Source organism: Archocentrus centrarchus, chromosome 4, assembly GCF_007364275.1.
Source record: "Archocentrus centrarchus isolate MPI-CPG fArcCen1 chromosome 4, fArcCen1, whole genome shotgun sequence".
Taxonomy (NCBI): Eukaryota; Metazoa; Chordata; class Actinopteri; order Cichliformes; family Cichlidae; genus Archocentrus; species Archocentrus centrarchus.
In genome coordinates, this window is record NC_044349.1 from 19,771,744 (window position 1) to 19,795,843 (window position 24,100).

Sequence of the window (24,100 nt, forward strand, 5' to 3'; positions counted from 1 at the left end):
GCAAAGGAAAGTCGGCTTCCCTCGTGCTCATGCGCACATAAGACGCATTTTGCGCCAAAACCATGTTTGGTTTAAATGTCGTTACCTTTGCTGCTGTTTGTACTAAAAGCTTTAAACACCTTAGTTGGTAGTGTTTATCTAATAAACATACGACAGGACTCCGGCTTCTCTGTAACATAATGTCTGCACCTGGAAAAAGCAACCCGACCGTACACTTGGCTGTTAATGAGCCAAAACCTTCTACACGTATAAACACTAACGCATGCACGCACACGTACGTGCAAATATATAAACCAAAAAGAGAGAGAGAGAGAAAAAAAAAAAAAGCACACGCATATACACAGGTACACCAGAAAAAACACAAACACCATCAATCATTCAGCCACCTGTGGCTCCAGCGCACAACCTGCTCCTATTTCTTTTTTTTTCAGTCACACTCACCAGTTTTAGTCTTCCTTAACAATATTACCCAATATTACCCATCTGTCTCCACACTTTACTATACTTCTCTTTCATGGTGGGTGACAGTGCTTTTTGCAATTAAGAATTCATTAATAATTAAGCCTGAACCGGCTCTCTATCTCGCTCTATTGATAGCGGTTTGCCGCAGACAGACAACAGGAAGGTTTCTCCCAGCTACCGAAAAACATGTTGTCCTCGCCGCCCAAGCCACATGTATATGTTTTGAAAGCATGTAAACACAGGGGGTTTCCTCAGCACAAATACACGTCCTCCGTGTTTAGCAACAGCTACCCAGACTAAATGAGCGAGGCAGGGATGTTCTTCTCACCTTTATCCCCTTTACTGCAAGTAGAAAGCTAAATGAGGTAAAGGCCTTGCTTGTTACACGTGCAGACAAAGCTGTGAGGTCAACAGGATCATTTGAGGTCTAGTCTTTATTTTTACAGTTCTTGTCATATTTAAGACGTCAATAAGATAAGGTTTTGTGTGTGCAGAGAGGATAAACAGGGATTTACAGGTATTTGGACCTTTGACTTTCCTCCTGTGTGGCTGGACTTCAGTGTCTGGATAACAGACAATATTTTTTTCAACAAATTTTATTTGTTAACATCTTAAACCCTTTTTGAAATACAGCCTGTGCTATATTTCACATGAACTGCTGAATGTGAGCCGCTCAACAAGGCAGACTTTAAAGCTGACTAAATAATTAATAGAGAGCGTACTGGATGCATAAGACCCTCATGTCCAAAGTAATCAAAACTAAAGCACGCAAAATCAAATCTGATTTAAATGAATTAAAAACACATAATCTCCATCTTAAAATGCTTACCAAGCTTTAGAAACTTCTCTGGACAACAGTTTGTTTGGTGAAACTCTGACTGCTGCAGCTGGGTAATTACTGAGAACAAAATGTGACAGAGGCTGCGAAAACAAACTAGGGACTCATTTGTAGCAACTGAGATTAGAGGACTAATTTGCATATGAAATTATGTAGCCTATATGGAAATTTTGTCTTTGGTGCTGTTTAGTAACTTATCGCACAAATATTGCCTTTTCTTTATTCAAACGGTGCTTACTTTGTGACTCACACAGCTAAGGTTTCGAGAGAAATACTAACACACCGTTACTAAGGACTGCCCGAAAGGAGGACACAGGTTGCTAACAACCACATACAGGTTCCCTGATGTCTGCATGTGCTTTGGGAGTTTGATATATTTATGCTCTTTGTCCCATTTTATATTTGGTATATATGAATCCTTCAGCAGAGCGCAGAAGAGATTAAAAGTCAAGACGATGAAAAATGCTGATGTGTTTAATAGCTTACAATCAGAGTCGGAAAACTAAATCCTTGCCCTTCTGTGCAAAAAACCTCCAAACTTCCAAAGCTGTCATTTTGTGTACAAATGTTACCGAATATGTTCAGTGACAGTGGGACGATTTGCTGTGGGTGAGCTTAAACTCTGATCATCTAAATGACATCTAAATTAAACAGGAGTTTTCATGGCGGCATTAAAGGTTTGTGTGTGTGTGTGTGTGTGTGTGTGTGTGTGTGTGTGTGTGTGTGTGTGTGTGTGTGTGTGTGTGTGTGTTAATGTGTCATCCAGACATACGTAGTGGAATTTATACTGGAGTATCCAGAAGGGCACTCTGGGATACAGGCTCCATTGTGGATGACATATTCATAGCAGCTTGACTCCCGGTCCTGGTTTTGTTTCTTTGTCTGCTTACACTGGTTATGGAGGTCCTGGATATAAAAACAAGGGCAGTGAAAAAGTAACTACACTGGTGTATGAGTCCATTAATTAACCATAATTTGGGGAATTAATTGCAATTATTACGAACCTGACAGAAAGAAAAGCTGACACAGCGCCACCCTCTGAAGACGTAGTATCCAGGAGGACATTTCTCTACACAGGTGTTCCCATGCTGGAGGTTCCGGCAGGCTACGCAGCTGCTGGCGTTACCTGGCTCAGAGCAGCCACCCAGGCACTGGTCGTGGCAGCACTGGCCTTGGAGGCTGCAGGCACTGTGCTTACAGTTGTCCAAGCACACTGAAGGTAAAGAGAAGAGAAATTGGAAAGAGGTGGTTAATGTGAGGTCATACACTTCCTACACAGATGCATTTTATTCTGCTTCCCCTGCATATGACGCCATTTAGATAGCTTTTATGGCACACCGGTAAGGAGAGCTGTGGGACTCATCCAAAAAAAAAAAAGAAAAAAAAAAAAAGAAACCAAACCCCACAAATATCCTGCAGAAGCACAAGGCTGAATGTTGACAGGGATATTTCTCACTGCTGCTCTTTCTAGCATTTAACAGCTCACAAAACATTACAACAAAATGGCCACCAAGTGGTGGTTTGCTCTGATCTGAGAGCAGCGAGGGAACCGCATGCATATTTGGTGTTTACGTACACACAGACGAGCTATAAACAGGTGTTCTCTCTGCTCAGTTTTTTTTTTTGCTTCCTTGTTGGCCTTGTTATTGCTGCGGTTGCTCAAGGAGAAAACGGGAGTGGCGCGCAGCCATAAGGAAGAACACAAGGCTGCAAATGAAAAACATCTGACCTCAATGAAAAGGTCACGAGCAATGTCAAAAAATAATGACTTCCTTGTTTGCTTGCTGGTATTTGCACCGCTGACTGTCATCTCACATTAGCCTCACACTTATAAAGGCAGGACATCACGTCTCCATTTCAATCACGCAACTCGTATATGAAATGACAGATAATTTGAGGAGTGATAAGTAAATACCCCAACGGGGTGCCTACAGGTGGATGCTGGGGTGGAGGAGGGGTTGAAAGAGCAGGTAACAGGGAGGGTGTGTTTGGTATGTGACGTGAGGAGTTTGAGGCAGGTTATGTGTGTTTGACTTCCAGGCTTCACTCCTTTTGGTGGTTATGTGTTGGAGCATTTTATAAATTTGAATAACTCACAATTGCACAATCAAACCAACTCCAGCTGTAAATTGTATGAATTCACCTGAGCAGTTTATACCTGAGGGTCAACAGCAGCGGCCAGCTTAATTGCTGAAAAGCTGAGCATTGTGTGGCACGGACTCACGCCAGATTTTGTTTGGCCTACTGGGAAAGAGCCTAAGAGTCAAATGTGATCAGATCAGCAGTCAGGTCTGACCTGTTCACTGTAGCAGTCTAATAAACTGACTGCCACTGTCCTGTCTGTGGGACATTAGAGACTCATTAGATCTCAAATTACACCAACCACTAACCTTTTTTTTTTTTTTAATCATCAGCACATACTGACTGGGCACAACAGGACCTTAGTTGTGTACTGGAAACTGAGGCTGTAAGTCAGGTAAAGAAGCAACATTTAAAGTAAAATTAATTCACACCCTAGGTGCAGCAGGCATCAGAGATGATGATAAAAATACTATAAAAAAACACAGTTTCAAGGATTTAATCCTTCCCCTTAATTCAGAATCCGCTTTGAAAAACATCAAAATATTTTTTTGTCCTCATCTTCAACTGAGTTTCCCCTTTATGACTGTTCATTAATTACGGTTATCTCACGGTTTCAGCTTTGATACCACGTGCTAATTGAAGCACAGGGCAGACAAACAGATTCAAAACAAGCTTCAAACATTTTTATCCTGCTTTAGGTTCCTCACAGCGGGACACTTGCTGCATCGAGCGAATGAAAACTGCATTTCCATTAACCCACGTGAAATGTGTTTATATTGTTTGTGACTGTTGCAGGGTCTGAACTGATTGTGTGAGCTGAGTTGAACTATGATCGCTGTTCTGTGGCAGCAAAGAACCGAAGGGGAAACATTATTCAGGTGTGAATCACACTGCTGAATAGCCTAAAAGGTGCCATGGGGGCAATGTTGGACCAGCTTTTGTGGGATGCAACCTCTGTGAGGACACAACATCCCTCGCTGCCAAGGATACATCCAGGGCCCCCACCCCAGCATGCCCCTTTCGCACGGGAGGGCTGCCCATTGTGCTGCCTGAGTAAAAGCGGCAGGGACAGACAGGGTTGTGGCAAAGGGTAAGGAGGGGTGGGGTAACGGGGTTAAAGAAAAGAACAATAATGAAATGAAGGGAGTCGGGGGGGGGGATGGGGGTAAAAACCCCAAAGAGGGAGAATGACTAATGTAGGAAAAAACACCATCTCCAACCTCTGGGGTAGTTCATGCAGGGGTCGCTCCATTACATCTTCTTCGCTAAGCGCCATAAACCTACGACTGCACACAATCGTCTCTGATCCACAGAGAAAAATGCACAGCTCCCCTCCAGCCCTCCCCCTCTGTCTGCTGTGTGTGTGTACATGCTGCAACCGCGGCATCACATAACAGAGGGCCGATCCAGCTCCAGTCGAGAATCCACGCCGGAGTGCCGCTCCAGCTCCAGATCCACCCTCAGCTTCAGCCAATGTGTTAGCTGGCTGGGGGAGGCAGCCATTCAATGGCCTCTTCCATGTTGGAGAGGAGAGACGCCCAGGGTTAACCCTGGCCTTGCTGGGGCGGGCAGGCAGGCGGGCGGGGGGCAGATGCAGCTAAGAAGCCAGCACGCCAGGGAAGACGAATTGACTGCTGCTGCTGGGGAGGGGGAAGCTGTTTGAGCTAAAGGCTGGAGCAAGGCCAAAACATGTTTGAACAAACATGGTCAAATCCATGCAGTAAGATGAAAAATTATTGCTTGCATAAAAATTCTAACACAGTGTATCTTTTATTTGTGTTATTTCTTCACAGGTGAACTTGCATATGTAGGAATGACTCCCATTTATATGTGAGACAGCGGTGCAGGCTCAGATGGAAGAAATATGGCAAAAACAATACCACCATGCAGCGGGATTGTTCCCCATTCTGCTCACACTGGAACCAGGCTACACAGGCTAGCTACTATGCCAAACATGCTCCAGTCAGCTCACTCATTCATTCATCCCCTCCTCCTCCTCCACTGTCCTCTCCATCCCAGTCTCACCCTGCCATGCTCCACTATCTATTGCTCTATCTGCCTGCCTGCCTTTCTAGGCCACTCTGCCCCTCCCACGTTCATTCATACAGCGCCTTGTTTTGTTTTCATGCTGGCTGGATGGGAAAGGGGGGGTGGGGTGGAGGGAAGAAAGCATGGATGAAGGGATGATTTCACTGGCACATCAACAACAAGAGGAGGAGGCGGAGACAGTAGCATCCTGGAGAGGTTATCTCTCATTAAGCTAAGCACACACATACATGCATGTAAAACCTCACTGTGTCATTTAATAATTTCCCTGCCGCCACCCTACGCATGCACACTTTTCCAGTGAGGGTTTTTAAATGCAAGGCCTGATCAAAGGTGTGTTGTGTTTACCTTTCCTTCGGCCACGGCAGTTAAAAGCCACGGCTGCTTGATGCTCAGGAAAGAACACAGGAGAAGCTGGGCAGCCAATAGCATGCAGCCACACACGGCAACACTTCCTGCTCTTAACGTTTAAAACCTCCCCTTTAATTGGCAGTGCCGTCTACAGGCAAAGAGCTGGGAACAATAACAAACACGTTTTTACCCCACAGCTATTCACTCAGGAGAGCACATGCACGCACATACTCCACGTTCACTCACACTCACACACACACACACACACACACACACGCACACACACAGTTGCTGGATTCACGTTTACTATATTTGGCCACGGTGGGAGTCCTAAGCTTCAAAAGCATTGCTATAAATGCTTTGAGTGATCTGATGTAAGACATTTGCCCTGAGAGTAGAGGAGAGAGCCTGGAGGGAGGGGAAAGAGTGTAAACAAAAACACGCTGATTGTGGGGAGGGTGGGGTGGGGTGGGGGTGGTGGCACTAGCATCACAAGCGTCAGTATGCACAAAAAAGCAAGCGGCCATTTACAGAAAGACAGCATGCGCACACACGCTAAGGCAAAGAGAGTAGAAAGTAAATAAAGCAAGAGATGGAGAGGAAGAGAGAAAAACAGCTGAACTGAGGGCAGGTGAGGAAGGGAGTAACGGTAACGCGATAAAGCTCTGAACACCAGCACCAGATCTTTCCTAAATCCTTTATGCTTTTCCAGCCAATATTCCCCAGAGGTCACAGACACCAATCACGTCTACTGCTGTCTCTCTTCCACTTGGATAAAGAGGGAAATAGCCCCTCTCCTTTACCATAAGCCCAGTCAATAATCAGTCTTGTGGCTGAAGTGAGAATTATTGACTACAGGACTGAGTATGAGGCGAAAAACTTCTTTTTCCAACATACTGGAAAATTTATATAACAAGCCTTGTCAATTTTCCACTTGTTTCAAACCAATCACCTTTAGAGCCCCTCATAAAAGAAAGAAGAAAAATAAAAATGCAAGTTTTAAACACTTGCAATCCTCATAGAGCACCGCAGTAGTTTGATTACAAAAAAAAACAAACAAAAACAGTAATGTGGACGGTGTATTAAACAACGGAAGCTTTTAAGAGTAAGTAGTTTTTATTCTAAACTGGCAGCAAGATGTACACCGTCTGGCACTTTTTATTTAGTGAACTGTTGCCAAAGAAACAAGACTAACTTGACATAATAAACAATTTCTCATAGAGCGGTGAACCAGTGTGAAGCTACATAAAAGGTGAGGCTGATCTGAATGTGATGAAAACAACATTATTCAAATGAGCTTTAGGGAACTGATCAGCGTTTCCTTAGAACTGCTCTGAGTATCACTTCTAATAAGTAAATACAGAGATACCACAGAGGAAAAACAAACTGAAAGCAGCGTATCACCACAGCTCCTCCCTTTCCATCAGTGTTATTTATATAATCCTGTGGATCTGTCACTGAGACAATGACTACCGTGACACTCCGCTGTGTCTCTTTACAGGGCGTGCACGATTCACGCACCGAAGCCCGAATCCAAAACCGCACGTTTGGACAAGACATTTATACATTTGTGCAGGGGCTCATCACCGGGCAACACGCACGTAATGAAATTGGGCGGTTTACCGAGCCAAGAGGTTCAATTCAGTTTCATTTTGCCGTGTCCCTACGGATGTTGTTGTTGTTGTTGGGCAGTGCAGTGGTTAGCAGAGTCACCTTTCAGCAAGAAGATTTTTGGGAGTGAACCTGCTGGTGACCTAGGGGCTTTCTGGGATGGATGGATGGCTTGTGCAAAGCTCTGTTCAGGATTAAAATGTCAGCCCCACACACATTCAAAGAAACATTTGCAATCATCTCTTAAAAAGGAATCTGATACAAAAATGACATTAAGTACAAAGAGCAAGGCAGAGCATGTGTGCGATCTATTGGCTAAATAAAATGAGATTGTACTGGGTTATGGAGGGCTGGACTTGGCTGAAAAAAAAAGAGCGGGGCCTGGTTTATCTCGACCACAAACACAAACACACACACACAGTTCACGCAGCGGTCTCGACATAAGTTTACCCCGAGTTAGAAACCCTCTTTCATAATTTCATTACACATTGTCATTTATCAAACTATACCACGCAGCACACTATTTTCCTATCACACACTCCTGCCACGTATCTGACACACCTGTTTCGACATGTCTACTTTTTCCACTTACATAAACAGAAGCATTCTGCCAGTCTCCCCAAACGAGTGAAGGCCCGTTCATGTTAATAAGAAGCAAGGCCCTAATATTTGCACACCTTTCTTTGCGCTGCCAAAAGTCATTAAAATGACAGCCCTTCATCACTTTGTCACACAATCTTTAAAGAGAAAAGGCCTGCGATACTTGGATGGCACTCATGAGCAAAACCTCATAATGACCCTACCGTGTCCTAATCTGTGCGTGGATGAATAAGCACACACATGCTTTATCAGCAGTGTTTTGCTTCACAGTCTATGGCTATGAATCTATAACAGCCTCCAAATATAATGCCTTGTACTACTGCTGCTATTAAATGCTAAAACATTTAATTGAAGCATCCATCAACCCATCTATTTTCTCAACCACAATTAGAGGATTTCTGCTTTGCTTAAGAAAACTGAACAGCAGTTTGTGAGGATGGAAAGACCTTTTTTATTATTATTATTTATTACGCCCACTCAGAAAGGCCAAATTTAGTGGGGGTTTTTTTTATAAAAAAAATTTTTTTTATTGTCACATGATCCCAAATGGCAGCATTTAGAAGTGAAGCAGTATACTATGATCTCTAGCCTAGCCTGTCACCTGATCCCTGAACCTCTCTTTAATGCAAAGCTTACTGATAATTAGGCTTAAGTGTAGAGTCAAGCATGAACAGCAACATGAACACACACACACAGACATGAAGATAAACAAACTGAAAGGGGGAATCTGGTTTAATGAGCCTGGTTTTGCTCCCTGCTTTGTCTGTCTGTTCATTGATTTCCTCGTCTGTGTCTTCCTGTGTGCTGGCCAGCCCTGCTGGCCCATCCTGTTACCATGGAGATGAGTCCAGACATAGACCGTCTGCAGTAATTAGCTGCATGCTCCCAACAGGCATTTTCTTACATTCCCCTCCAGTTGTCATTTGTGTCTTGTCCTGTCTTTCACTGTGAAGCCCCATCCTCTCTTCATATCTGTGTTCTGTAAAGATTTACACTCCTCACTGACCGGTTCTCCTCTGCTTCTTCCTCCTCTTTTTCTCTTGACCCTCCTCAGCACCTTCCTTTCCTTCTGTCTCACCCAACCGTAGTGCATCTAGCTGCAGGTGATAAATCACCTCCCCCAGAAAGCCACACTCAGTAGATCTCACCGCAGATGCTCAGGATGGAGCTGAAATGACACCGATGGCTCTCTTCACAACTTTCTAAGTCGTTTTGCCTACAATACTTGTGTTGTTACCATCCTCCTGACTTACTGATTGTCAAATTCTCCATGGTAACCCTTTTCCTGTGACACCCCCCAGTTCACAGCCACATTTCTGGCTTCATCGCTCCTTCAAGTCCTTTCTCTCCCCTCCTCTGTGACACAGCTTTAATTTTGTCACACCACCACCAGCTCCAGCTTTTGCTGCTGGCTGCACTTTTTCTGACATCTAGATGCAAACATGAAATACACGCACAAATAAAAACAAGCTGGGAAAACACACACACACACACATTTATGCAGACACTGCTGCAGTCAACACTGATTTTCTCTCACTCACACACAGCAGAGCGTACTAGACAAAACAGTCAGACATCACTGAGATCAACATAAACACACACACACATGCGTGCGCGCGCACACACACACACACACACACACACACACACACACACACGGGAAGAGGTCCAGCAGGATTTGCTGACTGAACAGTTTGGTGGGAAGGTGATGGAGAGACGCAGCGGACAAACATCCATCTAAAGAGTGAGACACCTGCATCACAGACCTCATGATTTTCCCTAATACAAAGAATTACACACACACACACACACACACACACACACACACACACACACAGAAGTGGCAGGATACTTTTGTGTCTTCCGTCAGTCAACAAAAGCTGCAGGCTGCCATCAGGTCCAACAGCCTCTCTATGATTCATTGAGCATGTGGCATCCCTTGAGAGACACGTGCGCCAACCAATGCGGACTAGACGGGGACACCATCAGTGTCAACCAGTCTTCTGCATCTCCTGTCTGACTCGCATCATTTTTGCTGAACCTGACCCCCCCCCACTGCTGGACCACTAAACAGCAACAACCTTTTGCAGGAAGAAAATAATCCTGTAGGTCCAGCATTGCAGCTCATTGCATATAAAAACACACGAGCAGAGCTGCAGACAGTGACTTGCCACCTTTATCAGGGCACTCAGTGCAGTTTTATGGATTGAAGTTGTTCTGAGCTGAATACTCGTCATCTTGTGGATAATTTAATCAGCGGTGCTGAGCTGTGGCCCAGTCATGACTAAGGTGTTTTCTTAAGCCTTCTCCTTCTGCCTCAATGGCCCATTATCTCCTCATATTAGACACTGAAAGAGAGAGAGGAAAAGAAAGGCAAAGACAGAACTCAAATTGCTCTCTGTCCTCAGCCGGCACAGAAAAAAAATGTTTTTCAAAGGGCTGTCACAGATTCTCTCTCTCTCTCCTGTCCTCTTTTCTTCCTCCATCGTTCTTTATTCCCTCCCTCTGATTTCTCTCCCTCGTTCCCTCTTTCAGGCTTTCTTGTATTTCAGGGGCGTTGAGTTCGTGTAGTCCCAGTGACCGAGGCGAGGGCTCTGTGTAGTCTGGGTGCCAAAAACTGGACTGTTGGTAAAGTTATTATCATTTTTACTGAAAGCTTGAAAGGACATCAATAAATCTCCCTTGGAATTAGATAAAGAGTCAACTAATCAGGTAATTGACTAAGAAAAACAAAATAAATGTCAATTAATATGTTTAATTTATTGTTTTAAAGACATAAATGAGCCAGTAAAAATTTCAATATTATTTGGTTGTTGTGGTTTTCTCTGTTTGATAACATTTTTCAGATTAAAAAAAATGAGTGCACAAGCTTAGGAGCAGCTAAACCAATAATGACGTGGTATTTTTTTCTTATTCAGCGACAAAATAAAAAGCAAAGCCAAGATTTTTTTTTTTTTTTTTTAACAGTGCAGACGCACAGAGTAGGTTAAGATGTAGCAAGAAGAATACGTGGAAATGTGAAGACAAACGCGCACACATAAGAGCTTCTGCAGGTAAACACAAAGTTTCTCAGAAATCAAAAGCAGAACAAACAAGGAAATGAGTTCACACAAACAGACACAAGAAACACACACGCGCGCGCACTCACGCGCACAAATGTTCAAGGCTCATGTGTTTCTGCAGGCTGACCAGCTGCACTGAGCAGTAGGCACAGTGTGAGGCCAGGGCGGGATGGCTGCAGTGCAGATGCTTGCTGTCCTATTTCATATTCACAGCATAGCACTACATAGAGCTACGGGACATGGGGAGATACATAGAAACAGAAGTATGTGCACGTGCATGCATTAATACACACAAAGCAGAGCAGCTGAAGGTGTGTGAAAACACCAACAGGACAATGTGGATGCACATGCCAATTCTGGAGTTGTGGAAAAGATGTCCAGACCTTCTAAATACTTGAGCATTGTCAGGAGAACTCAGACGGCACTCAGATGCTGTCAACAGATGGAAAAATACAGGCGGCAACAAAGTTATATAAAGTCAAAGAGCTCTAATTTCTCTGCCATTGTTTTGTTCTAAGCGAGCGAGTTTTAAAAACATGCCCTCTCTGCTCTTTTACAAATCAGAGAACTCCCATCCTGCCTGTCTCCTGCCTCCATCGCATCCCACAAGGCGTCAGGAAGAGCTTTTTATTCCAGGAGGAAGGAGGGAAACTCTTCATCATTACTAAGAGAACAAGCTTGTCACATGGGTCACATTCACACATTCCCTCGTGTTGTGGCCAAAACAAACTGAAAATACAGTACACAGGTCACATGTTGCAAACACAGGAAGGTCTAATATCGTTCCTTTGTTGTAAAACAACACACCCTCCCTCCCTCCCTTCCTGCCCCTCAACCCTTGACTCCAAGCCTGGAGAACAACGTTATTACTACCACTACTTGCTTGACTCTTATTTTTATTCCAAGGAACATCTGCTACTTCAGGAAGAATTAAACGAGAAACTGCCACAACTGTGTTTAAAGTTCATGATAAATAATAATGTTCTTTAAAGCTGAAAAAACACTGACTAAAATTATTTGGGGTTAACAAAAGCCACTGGACCTGAAATGTACCTGGGTTACAAACTTCAAACTATACCAATCATAACATTTTTCCCTAGAAAAATTAAAGTTTTGGTTATCAAACACTGTCATCTCATCCCTGTTAGCTGGAGAAGCCTTAGTTTGACTTCCCTGAGAACCAAATTTCCATCAGCACAGCGAGCCGCCAATGAAAACAGCCGAGACAACCGACCGTGGGTCTCCGGGGCCGGTGTGCAGAGACTGGTCATGGAGAGTGTTAGTCATAATCACAACATTTTTAAACTCGAGATTCAGGCTCAAATGAATCAAAAGACTTTTGGGCGGGGTGGCAAGGTGGGGGCAACATTTCTTGCTTCTGCTTGCTCTACGTTTTTTGGTCGTCCATCTATTTGTTTACCTCCTGTTTTTCTTTTCTCCTGAACTGAAAGTGTTGAGTGACACTGTTGGGAAACCTCAGGACTGAAACCAACAAGGAGACAAAAACTCTTTCAAAGCAGTCTTTTAATTTTTTTTTAAACCAGTTACTCTGCTTTACCTTGTTTGCAACATTATTTGCTGCTGTCATTTTCACTTTAAGCTTTGTCTAAAATACCCTCCACATTAACTCTATTTTAGATTAAATTCCAATCCAAACCTTTTGGACAGGCACTGACACGATTCGATCAACCATTGCAGCACCTCACCTCAACTACTAGATGCATCTCTGGGAACAAGGTGTGTGATCAGGTGCTCAATAAGTCCTTGGATACCATATTACAATTCAACTAAATATAAGTGCGAGTCCACAAATCATGAAATAAAATAGCAGAAACATCCCTTTCCTGCCTGAACTCTGTAGAAATAGAAAGCATACCACAGAATTTACATGGATCTTTATTCAACAGGCCTCAAACTTCAGCTGATTAGGATGATAGCTTAGTGTCTGCTTGCCAATCCACCACTTAAACGCGCCCCGGTTGTAATTTGAATGCAGCGTGTGCCGCTCTGAAACCTCCCCTAATTAAAATCTTAGTTTCAATAACTGCCAGAATAAAGAGATTTGCCATAAGCACACATAATTAACTGCCAAACAGAGAACCAGGGGAGATTATGTGCATGTGCGTGCATTCATATAATGACAAGCCTTATATATGGGATGAGAGGAGATAGATTTGTGAGCCAGAAAAAAAAAACTTACATCAATACAGCTAACCAGGAGAAAATGCAGCAGCACCTATAGTGATATGGGCATGCTATAATAAGAATCCTATCTGATTACTTATTTTGCCCTGGCATGACTACACAGTGCTGATGAGAGGCAGGAAGGAAAGCAAAGGTGGTGGAGAGCCAGGCAGAAGAACTCAAAGGGAGGGAATGCGCTGAAAGGAAGATCCATAGAAAAGCCTCGGATGCGAGGGATGAAGCAGACGGTGCGGGCGCATGACCACTATGGGGAAAATAATTAGTAAAGTATCACAACCAAACCACATGGATTTAACACCACAGGGTAAAAGAGCACTACGATTCTGTCCTCTTCCTCCTCCCTCACTCAGATCAGATCAACACCCCTCCCCCCAGGCTTGTTTTCCTCTCCTTGTATAGGAATTTGTGGGGCGTCTCCTCAAAAGCCAGATTAAATATCGGTCATATTATTTACTTAAGTCCAGGCATTAAGAATAAGATTTGTGACTTTACATTTTCCACAGTTTTGCAACTGAAATTGTATTTCCTTGCATTTATGGTACATTTAAACTATTAAAATCACATTTACTTGTATTTATGAGAGGATAAACAGAAAAACAATGTGTTGCATTCACTTACCCTGGTTCACAAATTATTTTCAGTATCTCTGTGCTTGCACATATTTATTAAAAATTAGAGAGAAAATTAAAAGCTTACTTTTTGCACAACTGCATCTATGATAGCTTAAATTCTTTATATATATTAGGGGTGGGACTCGATTAAAAAAATTAATCTAATTAATTAGGAACTTTGTAATTAATTAATCGAAATGAATCGCATTTTAATCACATTTAAATATTTAACATGATAAATATTAATTTAAGTTTGGTTGACGAATGAATCAATATACAAAAGCTTAAACTTCAAAATTTTCTTTATTAAATAATGTCTCACTTAATATAGTTGGAAATTAATCATTCACTCAGTTGTATTCCTTGATGTTGAAATGTGTCATGCTTGTTTTAACAGCTTATTTTGAATTAAAGACTTAAATTAAACCACTAAAAGGAGAAAAAGTTCGTTCTCCATTTAACCAGCTGCTTTTCCACAGCTGTGCTTCGCACTCACGGTTGCTGGCGACACGAGCTACGCAGAGGTGACGGCAGGCGACGCTGACATGAAGGCTAGACCGTCCAATTTCACAGCCGCTCATTTCCGGCCTTTGTGGTCTTCGTGGGCTGCAAAGGACCGTGGGCCGGGTCCTTCGAAGGAAGAGGCCCCTGAATTTTTGACATCGTGCGTCGATATAATCGGTATGCCTGGAATTCGTGCAATGAGAAATGTTCCACGGTGCAAAATGCGATTAAAATGCGTTAAAATTTGTAATTCGTTATTTTCCCCATAATTAATTAATCGAAATTAACGCGTTAAAGTCCCACCCCTAATTTTTTATATTATATATATTTATATATATATATATATATATATATATATATATATATATATATATATATATATATATATATATATATATATTAACTACGTGGCAGAAATTTATAAGATTTAACTCTAGGTTAGTGCCACCCTCAGTTTCTCACTTTTTGTCTTTTGCTGCATGTTTCTGTCAGTAAACCTACCAAGTGTGAAACTGAGTAAGAAGGAGAATCTGCTTTTTCACTGTGAAAGAAAGAAGTAAAGCTTGAGCACATGTAAAACCTTTCACTTTATTAGGGCCCGAGCACGAACTGTGCGAAGGCCCTATTGTAATTGCTTCGTTTATTATTTTTATTATTATTTTTTTTATTTTTATTATTATTCAGGCAAATGAATTGGCTTTTTGGGGGCTTTATCATATTCAAAAACTCATGAAACTTTGCACATGCGTCACACCTGGTGAAAATTTAAGTATTTTAATGGGCTCGGGCAAGGGCGCGCCCAAATGGCTCGCTAGCGCCCCCTAAACTGGAGCCCCACCGCTGTGTTTCACGTACATGAATGAAACTTCATACACATGTATATCATGTCCAGGCGCACAAAAAATCCTCTTGGAGCCATGCCCTAAACCCAACAGGAAGTCCGCCATTTTCAATGAATTATGCAAATTTGGCGATTTGCAGCCCTCACACTTTTTCTAATAACTCAGAGGTTTTAGACGTTATCATCTTCATGTTTGGTTTGTCTAACCTACACCCCCAGGGGAATCTAAATCTCGAAAATGGTGAGTTTTTGCCAAGGGGGAGGGGTCCTTATGCCCCTTTGAACTTTGATCATTCGCCATGAAATTTTGATTGCCTCTCATTCATACCTACATGATCCAATGTGCATCAAACTTCTCCAGTAGGATGAGGGTGCCCCCCTCAACACATACATATGACAATATTTAATATCAGTCGCAGCGCCACCTAGTGGGAACAGGAAATGTCATATTTTACACTTGGAGGTCCAGCTCCAAGGTGGTTTAGCAGAACCATCTCAAATTTCACCTGGAAAGCCTTAAGAAGTTGGACTTACTGTGTTTTCAAAACTGTGAGTTTTTGACAAAAGGGCGTGACCCTTATGGGACGGCAAAGTTCGATGATTCGCCATGAACACAAAAATGGCTGTAACTCAAAGCCAACTTGCCCAATCTGGCTCAAACTTCAGTGGTGTGATAAGCACGCTGCCCTGAACACACTCATATGCATAAAGTCCATAAACGTTAGAGCGCCGCCTAGTGGCAGCTCGGAATATCTTAAAATAGCAAGTTTTTGAGTAGCCCCGGAGCTACGTTTTATCTACATGTATGAAAATGTACATGCTCATGTAACATACTAAGACGTACAAAAAAGTCTCTTGGACCCATACCCCAAACCCTACAGGAAGTCGGCCATCTTCAATTGAAGGTGTCAATTTTTGCGATTTCCACGCCTGCTATTTGAACGAACTTGTCCTAGGGCATTTCACCCACTGACACCAAATTGGCTCCAGATCATCTACACAAGTAGCGCATCAAAAGTTATTCAGGGTTTTGTAGAATATTGAACGGTGTTGCCATGGCAACCCTCTGAATTTGGACTTTTTTCAATTTCAAATTCACAGAGATTCTACACATCAGCCCCTGGGCTGTGCTTTCTCTATGTACCTGAAAATGTGCCTGCTGATGTAAAATGCTAACATCTACAAAAAAGTCTCTTGGACCGATAGCCGAAACACAACAGGAAGTCAGCCACGTTCACTTTAAAGTGTCATTTTTGCAGCATTTTTCGCCTTTTCCAGGCCTTTTTGCCTCAACTCCTCCTAGGGCATTTGACCCAGTGAGACCAAAATGGCTCCAGATCATCCACACAAGTAGCCCATCAAAAGATATTCATGGTTTTGTAGAATATTGAACGGTGTTGCCGTAGCAACCCTCTGAATTTGGACTTTTTTTCCATTTCAGGCCCAGATAGGTTCTAAACATCAGCCCCAGGGCAGTGCTTGGTCTGTGTACCTGAAATCGTGCATGCTGAAGTAACATCCTAAGACGTACAAAAAAGTCTCTTGGACCGATAGCCGAAATCCAACAGGAAGCCTGACATGTTCTAATTAAGGTGTCATTTTTGCAGCATTTTTCACATTTTTCAGGCCTGCTATTTGAATCATCTTCTACTACAGCTTTTCATCCAGTCACACCAAAATGGCTCCAGATCATCTACACAAGTAGCCCATCAAAAGATATTCATGGTTTTGTAGAATATTGAACGGTGTTGCCGTAGCAACCCTCTAAATGTGGGATTTTACTCATATACCACAGTGCACCAAATTGTTACATCTCTGACATACATTGTCCGATGTGCCTCAAACTTCACAGGCTTAATGGGAGGGTAAGGGAGACTGGACACACCCATCTATCAGCTTTGTTTCACACTCATAACGCCACCTAGTGGTGACATGAAATCAGTAGAATACTGATAACCATTATCCTATGATCATTATAATTTCATTGATGGCTGCGGGCATTACATAGAGCATTGTGATACTTTCATTAGTGGGCACTCACCGACGCCACCTAGTGGAAGCGGGAGACGAACGACGGGAGGTACAGCTAGCCTGCTGAGCCGTCAGCAGCCGGGTGAGCCCACTACTCTCTCGTCTGCGAGAAACTCAGAGCGCGGCTCGGCTGGAGCGTGCCACGGGTCGACGCGCGGCTTGGCTGGAGCGCGCCACGGGTCGACGCGCGCCGGGTGCGAGGGCCCGATATCACCGCTTGCGGTTTTAATTATATCTTTGTTAATCTTCAGAAATATGAAGCAAATAAAGCTGTTTATGAACTCAAAGCACACCCCCCCCCAAAAAAAATATATCTTTAAGTCCCACTTTTACTATACTTTATATTTTCTGTCAAAGGAAAATTTATCCTCTCTTTTGTAATATATGATTTTCAAAATCAAAAATATCTAAGTAATGTTAATGTCAAATATGTAACAAGAAGACTTTGGAAATGGTAGAAATCATTATAAAGTCCAGTTTGGGATAGTATCCACATGTGCATGCCTGCCACTTGCAAATTAAACAACAACGCATGTTGGAGATGCTCGCCTGTTACCCACTTACAGACTATTATAGCTGGAGATTGGGCATAATGTGGACAATGAAAGCAGAAATGGAGAAGAACTGGATCTTAAGCCAGATTCAGGCACATGGTGTCCCTTCAGGGACCTGGCTGAGAAGAAAAAAAAAAAAAAATCAGGCAGAGGGATTTTCACAGCAGGTGACTTCTGGAGAAGAATCATCCAACCACAAAGAAGTACCTGTTTGTGTCATGTTGCCATATGTGTGTGTGTGTATATGTGTATGCATGCACATACATAATGCATGCATACCAGGGTAAAGGACAAAAGAATAAGGAATACAGCACATGCAATATGAAGGGGGAAATGGTGTCAGGGGACTGAAGAGGCCCCGCTTATCCTTGGGGGTGCAGGTGTTGTCAACAGAGGCCCCCTCTAACAGTCAGCCTGAGTGAGTGAGTGGGTGTGTGGGTGGGTGGCACACAGAGAAACAGCAGCCAGAGGTAAACAGGGAGAAAGCCAAGCTGACTTTGCCTCACGGTAAGCTGCTGCTGCTAATACAACAGGGATAAATAACAGAGACAGGTCAAACAAAAACAAAAAAAAAGAGATTCCTAAATCTCAACACTGCAATTTAAATATGCTAATTTCCTTTCTCTGTAGCACAAGCTTGTGAATTGGACTTAATTTCTAAGATAACAACAGCCTGTTTAGCACAGTGATTTTTACTGAATCATGGATTTGACACTGGCCACCTTACAGGGAAACTGTTGTGTTTATCTTTCATTATGCTGAATGTCGAGACTATCACTTGGTTTGCCTACATGTGGTTCAAAGTAAGAAATGTGCTTAAGAGAACTCTCGTTATTATAGGGAGTATAGCGTGGCATACCATAGTCATAAAATCAAAAGTGCTTTAACAGCACTCCTGAGAAAGAAATGCAAGTGACTGCACTTAAGCTCTTAAATTAGCCTTTGTCTCCTTTGTGTGAGGGTATGTGTTAAGCTGGGATACGTTTGTCATGTGAAGTGTGTCAGAATACAATGCTGACAGCTTCGGGTCTACATACACTTCAACAAAACTTGATCGAATGAACTTGGTTCTCGAGCCCCCACTGACACAGCCTCACCGTACGCTGCAGCAAAGCCAACAATGTAAACAACACCTTCTTCTTAAAAGTGCACGTGCATGTGGAGCATCGCACATTAAACTAATTGAACCGTAAAGTCACCCGAAGCAGATTTACACACATGTAGCAAACAATGAAAGACAGTACAAGAATTTCTCTCTAGCTGCTGCCAAAACAACATAATAAAAGCAGTTCAGAAAGGGGGAAAAAAAAAAAAAAAAAGCAGGCTCCCTGCAGCTCAGCTGGCTGCTGCACAGTTGTTATTCTAAGAAATGCTGCTGGTGTGCAGATCTGAGTGTGAGCGGGAGGAAGAACACTCGCATGTGATGAGCAGGGAGAAGTTTGTGGAACTGAAGTTTTTAGAAACTGATGTATAAACTGTGCATCCCTGATGCTTATTGATGAGATTCATGAGAAAACGTTAAACTATTAGCTGTGTGAAACATGTAGATCGCTCGGCTGTTCGCAACCCAACTAAATAAGCAAGAACAAACTGTTCAATGAGTTTTTAGTGTGCAGTAAAAGCCCAAGTTTCTGCGGTCAGCTTCTAAATATGATACTTGCTTCAACACCACAACACCACTGTATAACAGATGTGATTCTCCGCCACAGAACACTGGGCAGGCAGAGGTAAACAGCCGTGTATGTGTGTATGTGTCTTGGTAATGAGATTGTAAAAAGTAGAATGAGGACTAAATTAAATCAGTACAGAGGGGTGCGTCTGGGCGGTCAAGGGAAGAGCGGTTTACAGGAGACAGTAAACAGGTATTGGTGATTGATGCTATCAGCAGCCACGGCCAAGTCAGGGAATAAGGAAGTATTCACTGAGGGACCTGCTGACCTGTTTGAGCAAATGTAACAATTCACAAAAGGAGAAGGCGATCCAGCAATATTTTCACCATAAAAAGTGCTGTGCAAAAGTCTCCAGCCCTCTTTTTTCATATTTCGCCCTTTACCCCTGTGCAAAAAAACAAAGAAAACACGACGTCCACTTTAATAAAGCCAGTCTTTATTACATCTGTATTAAAAGATCAAATAAACATGGCCAATGAGTAACAGCTAGCACTGTTGAGGAGCTCCATGCATTGTCATAGCCATTTTTCTGCAGTCCATAAAAGAGATATTGACTCATTTATCTCTGTCAGTGGTATACATGAGACAAAGAGACTGAAGCATCTGTCTTAATCTGGACATACTGTCTGCAGTACGGAGATGCAGAGCGCCAGACAGTACCTCCTACAGACATACGTCCAGTCGATGAGAACTAGGAGCCGAGTTTGTCATCCAAGCTGTTCTCCACATCCATCCATCACTGCTCTCCAAAAACGAGAGAGAGAGGGGGGGGGGTCACAAATACAGAGGCAACCATGAGCGCACAGAGGCTCCGAGCTGCATTAGGAGGACCATGAAGAAAAGCTGTTCAGAAGAACGCTGGTGGGATGCTCAATGCTGTGATTCACACTCAGTTAGGTCCATCTATTCGCACACACTGATTCAGCAATGTTTTTGATATTAAACATCACAAACAGTCTATTATGAAGTTTAATGAGATAAGGTGAAAGAGTTATTGCAGGGACAGTTATATTGGGTGCAACAGATTGGAATTATTATCCATGACATGATTTTCCCACATTTTTACATTATTTTCTGGTTTGTGTGACTCACCGGGTTACATTATGAAGAGCTCTAATACTATTGTTGCATAGCTTTAACTGTAATGACTAACAAACAGGAACACATCCCACTGCCTCCTTTTGGTAATGTTGACCTTTATCATTTGACCATCTCCCTCTTTCTGCTAAATTTAACTCTTCCAGCCCCTGCCCCATTCCTCAGTGTTCCCCTTCTTCCCCTGGGAGTAACAAAGGGTACAAAAGCACTAAATGGGACCTAGCTCTGGCCTTTCTCACATATTTGCACAGGAACATTCAAACACATACAGATATTGACCTCATCTCACAAACTCCTATACACCTTTGTCACCCATTAGCTCAGTGGAACCCAGTGGAACTGACTAGAGGGTTGCCCCCACCCCCCCAACTGTCAGGCTTTGCTTGTATTGGTTAAGACAGGCAGCAGAAAGAGAGAGATGGTGGGCGATAAAGGGGACTTAACCAGCATTCCTCCCAGGGGATCAAATTTTATGTGGGAAACAAGCAAAACCATTTGTTAAAGGAACAGTCTGAACTTGACACTCATTTTGCAATTCTAATACAGTACATCAACAGTATGTAAAAAGCAGTAGTATGAACTACAAAAGGACTACTAAAGAGTTTTCATCCCCCCCTGGTTTCTTATTTTAGAGCAGCCACCCTGAAAAAAACAGCAGTTCCAAAACGGTGGTTTGTGTACTGGATTAGTTGGCTCGAGGCCTGCAGACGGAAGGTGTTGTTGTCATGTGTCCGTTAATGTCTGCTGCTCCTCTCTCATGATTGATATGAATTACACTCGATCACATGCTTGCTGTCCACACACTAGAAATACTGTGGTTCCAGTTGATCTCATTAACCTAAATTCAGAGTCTGTAGGTCAGATGTTGGTACAGATCACACAAGCAAACTAAAAGTGGAAAACTGACAGCGCATGATGGCAAATTCCTCATGGAAAGAAAAAAAAAAAATCCTCATTCCACTCTATTTATGTCAAGACACAAATCACACAAGGAGTAGTCAGATGATATATGGGTATGAGTGCACGCACAGGAACACAGGTGTGTTGCTGTTCATCCAAAATACCAGCAAAACATAGCTGCAGGAGTCATGTGGCATGTGTGTGGCGCACACTGCGGACTGCAGTATTTATGACTGACAGGTTGCGAGCAGCGCCACAGAGCAGAACCTTTTTTAGTTGCAACAATGCCATCACAAGGCCCAGAGCAACACACACCGGAGAGAGGCAACAGCCGAGGCATGCTAAATATTAGCTGGGCTGGACGTCACTCTGCCTGGTGATACGCACACAAACACATTCATTGTACAAGACTAGCTCACTAGTTCATAATCTATATTAAGGACAAGCAGCGGGCACTACTCAATGTCATCTTCAATATATACAAGTGCAGAGCCTGTTTAAAAAGTGCCTGTTTAGAACGGCCTGACTGCTTTGACCCAGCTAATGCAGTGACAAAACAGATGGCGGAAAAGCTGATTTTGATTTTAAAAAGTCTGAGTTTGGAGGAAATAAGGGCAAACCTATAAAACATGGAGACATGACAGTCAGCCTTCGGTTTGTCTAAGTTTCACTGCATGTATATATATCGTGCCATGTAGATATGCAGCGAGAGCATAAACCAGGTCACTTCCTATAGCTGAAATTCACAGATGTTCCTAAAGACCTCACTTGCAGCTTACTGGTAGGCACTACAGTTTACCAATGTTCTGTAAATGCCTCACATGCAGTTGTTGTCAGTCAGTGCAAAAGTTTAAAAACACACAGACATACACAGACACACACACACCAGACAGGTAAAGGGAAGACCGGCATGTTCAAAAAGTCTTAAAAAAAAAAAAAAAAAAAAAAAAAAAAAGAAAAACTGGAGAAATCTTTTGTGTTTTACCATTTGGGACTTGGTATAAATAACGTTATGTGGTAATACAATATACTTTTTTGATTTTATTCATCATGCATGTAAAGAGATAAACCACCATGGATTTGCAAGATACAAAATATAAAGCTGCTATGGTCAAACATTTCATTTAATCATAGATTAGTTTAATTCAATTCAATTCCATTTTATTTATGTAGCGCCAAATCACAGTTGCCTCAAGGTGCTTCATATTGTAAGGTAAAGAACATACAATAATTACAGAGAAAACCCAACAATCAAAACAACCCCCTATAAGAAAGCACTTGGCAACAGTGGGGAGGAAAACTCCTTTTTAGCAGGAAGAAACGAGGCTCAGGGAGGGGCAGGCATCTGCCACGATTGGTTGGGGCTGCGGCGAGGATGGCAGGACAAAAGGCATGCTGTGAAAGAGCATTAAGAGATTGATTAATAACTAAAGATTAAATGCAGTGTGGGGTGGGTAGCATTTGCTAATTAGCATTAGCTTGTCAACTGAGTGATGGTGAACAGTTAGGCCTGTATTAGACTTCTGCCTCGGGTCTTTACAGGTAACCAGAAATCACCCTCTGAAGCTTACACAGTCATCACAATCTTTGTGGATGAGTAGTTACAGTTCACAGAACTCTAATTCAGGCCTTATTAGATAGACTGATAATTCTTTTTACATATAAGCCAGCCGAGTTAAACTTACATGTTGAATTCAACGTGTCCCAGAGCGCTGTTTCCTCCCACTAATGGGTTTGCAGAAATCACATAAAAAGCATACACAACAAATATATTATAGTCCAGATGTTTTATTGATTCGATCAGCTGCTAAAAGCACTCCCTATGTTTGAATATCCATCATCATGTTGTCAGCATGACAAGGTCTCTCACAACTCCTGGGATTTTATGTCTAATAGGAAGCCTGAAATTGTTTTTTGAGTTCCCTTTTCCTCTTTTTCCCCCCTTGCGCTCATGCTAGCTGCCATTTTGCTTTCTGTAGCCCCGTAAAATCAAGCTTGAACAAGACTGTTGCGAGATCGCGCGTGCACACTGAACAAAACCGGCTGTGTCCGGTGGTAGATTGCCAATTGCAGGGACAGAAGAGTTCTGAAACTGAAATTATCAGCCCGTCGCAGGACGACCTCACCATGGCACAGCGCCGGGTGATCAACTGCTGGCTAGAACCATGCCTGTAGCAGCATAACTAAACGATGGTTCAGGGTCACCTGATCCTGCCCTAACTATAAGTTTGATCAAAAAGGTTAGTTTTAAGCTTAACTATAAAAATAGAGAGGGTGTCTGTCTTCCAAATCCAGAGGATTGCTTCCACAGAAGAAGGGCCTGAAAGCTGAAGGCTCTGCCTCCCATTCTACTCTTAAGTATCCTAGGAACCACAAGTAAGCCAGCAGTCTGAGAGTGAAGCTCTTTAAAGGGGTGATACAGTACTATGAGTTCATTAAGATAAGATGGGGCCTGATTATTCAAGGCCTTATATGTAAGAAGGATCTTAAATTCAATTATTTTTGTTTTGTTTATCGGTCGGATTTAAAGTATTCATAAACTAAATCCCTTCCTGAAGCTCAAGTCTTTCATAGTCATCTAGATAAAAGAAACCAGTATAAATATATACTTTTTATATCAAGCTTTTTTAAAGT

At 42.6% G+C, this 24,100-nt stretch overlaps 1 protein-coding gene across 1 annotated transcript in view; it reads right to left on the minus strand.

The window, feature by feature from the left end:
* insrb (insulin receptor b) overlaps positions 1-24,100 on the minus strand; it is a 75,954-nt gene that overhangs the window by 16,031 nt on the left and 35,823 nt on the right. Inside the window, 2 exon segments of the mRNA XM_030726931.1 lie at positions 2,073-2,206; positions 2,305-2,513. Coding sequence (XP_030582791.1) covers positions 2,073-2,206; positions 2,305-2,513 — 343 coding nt within the window.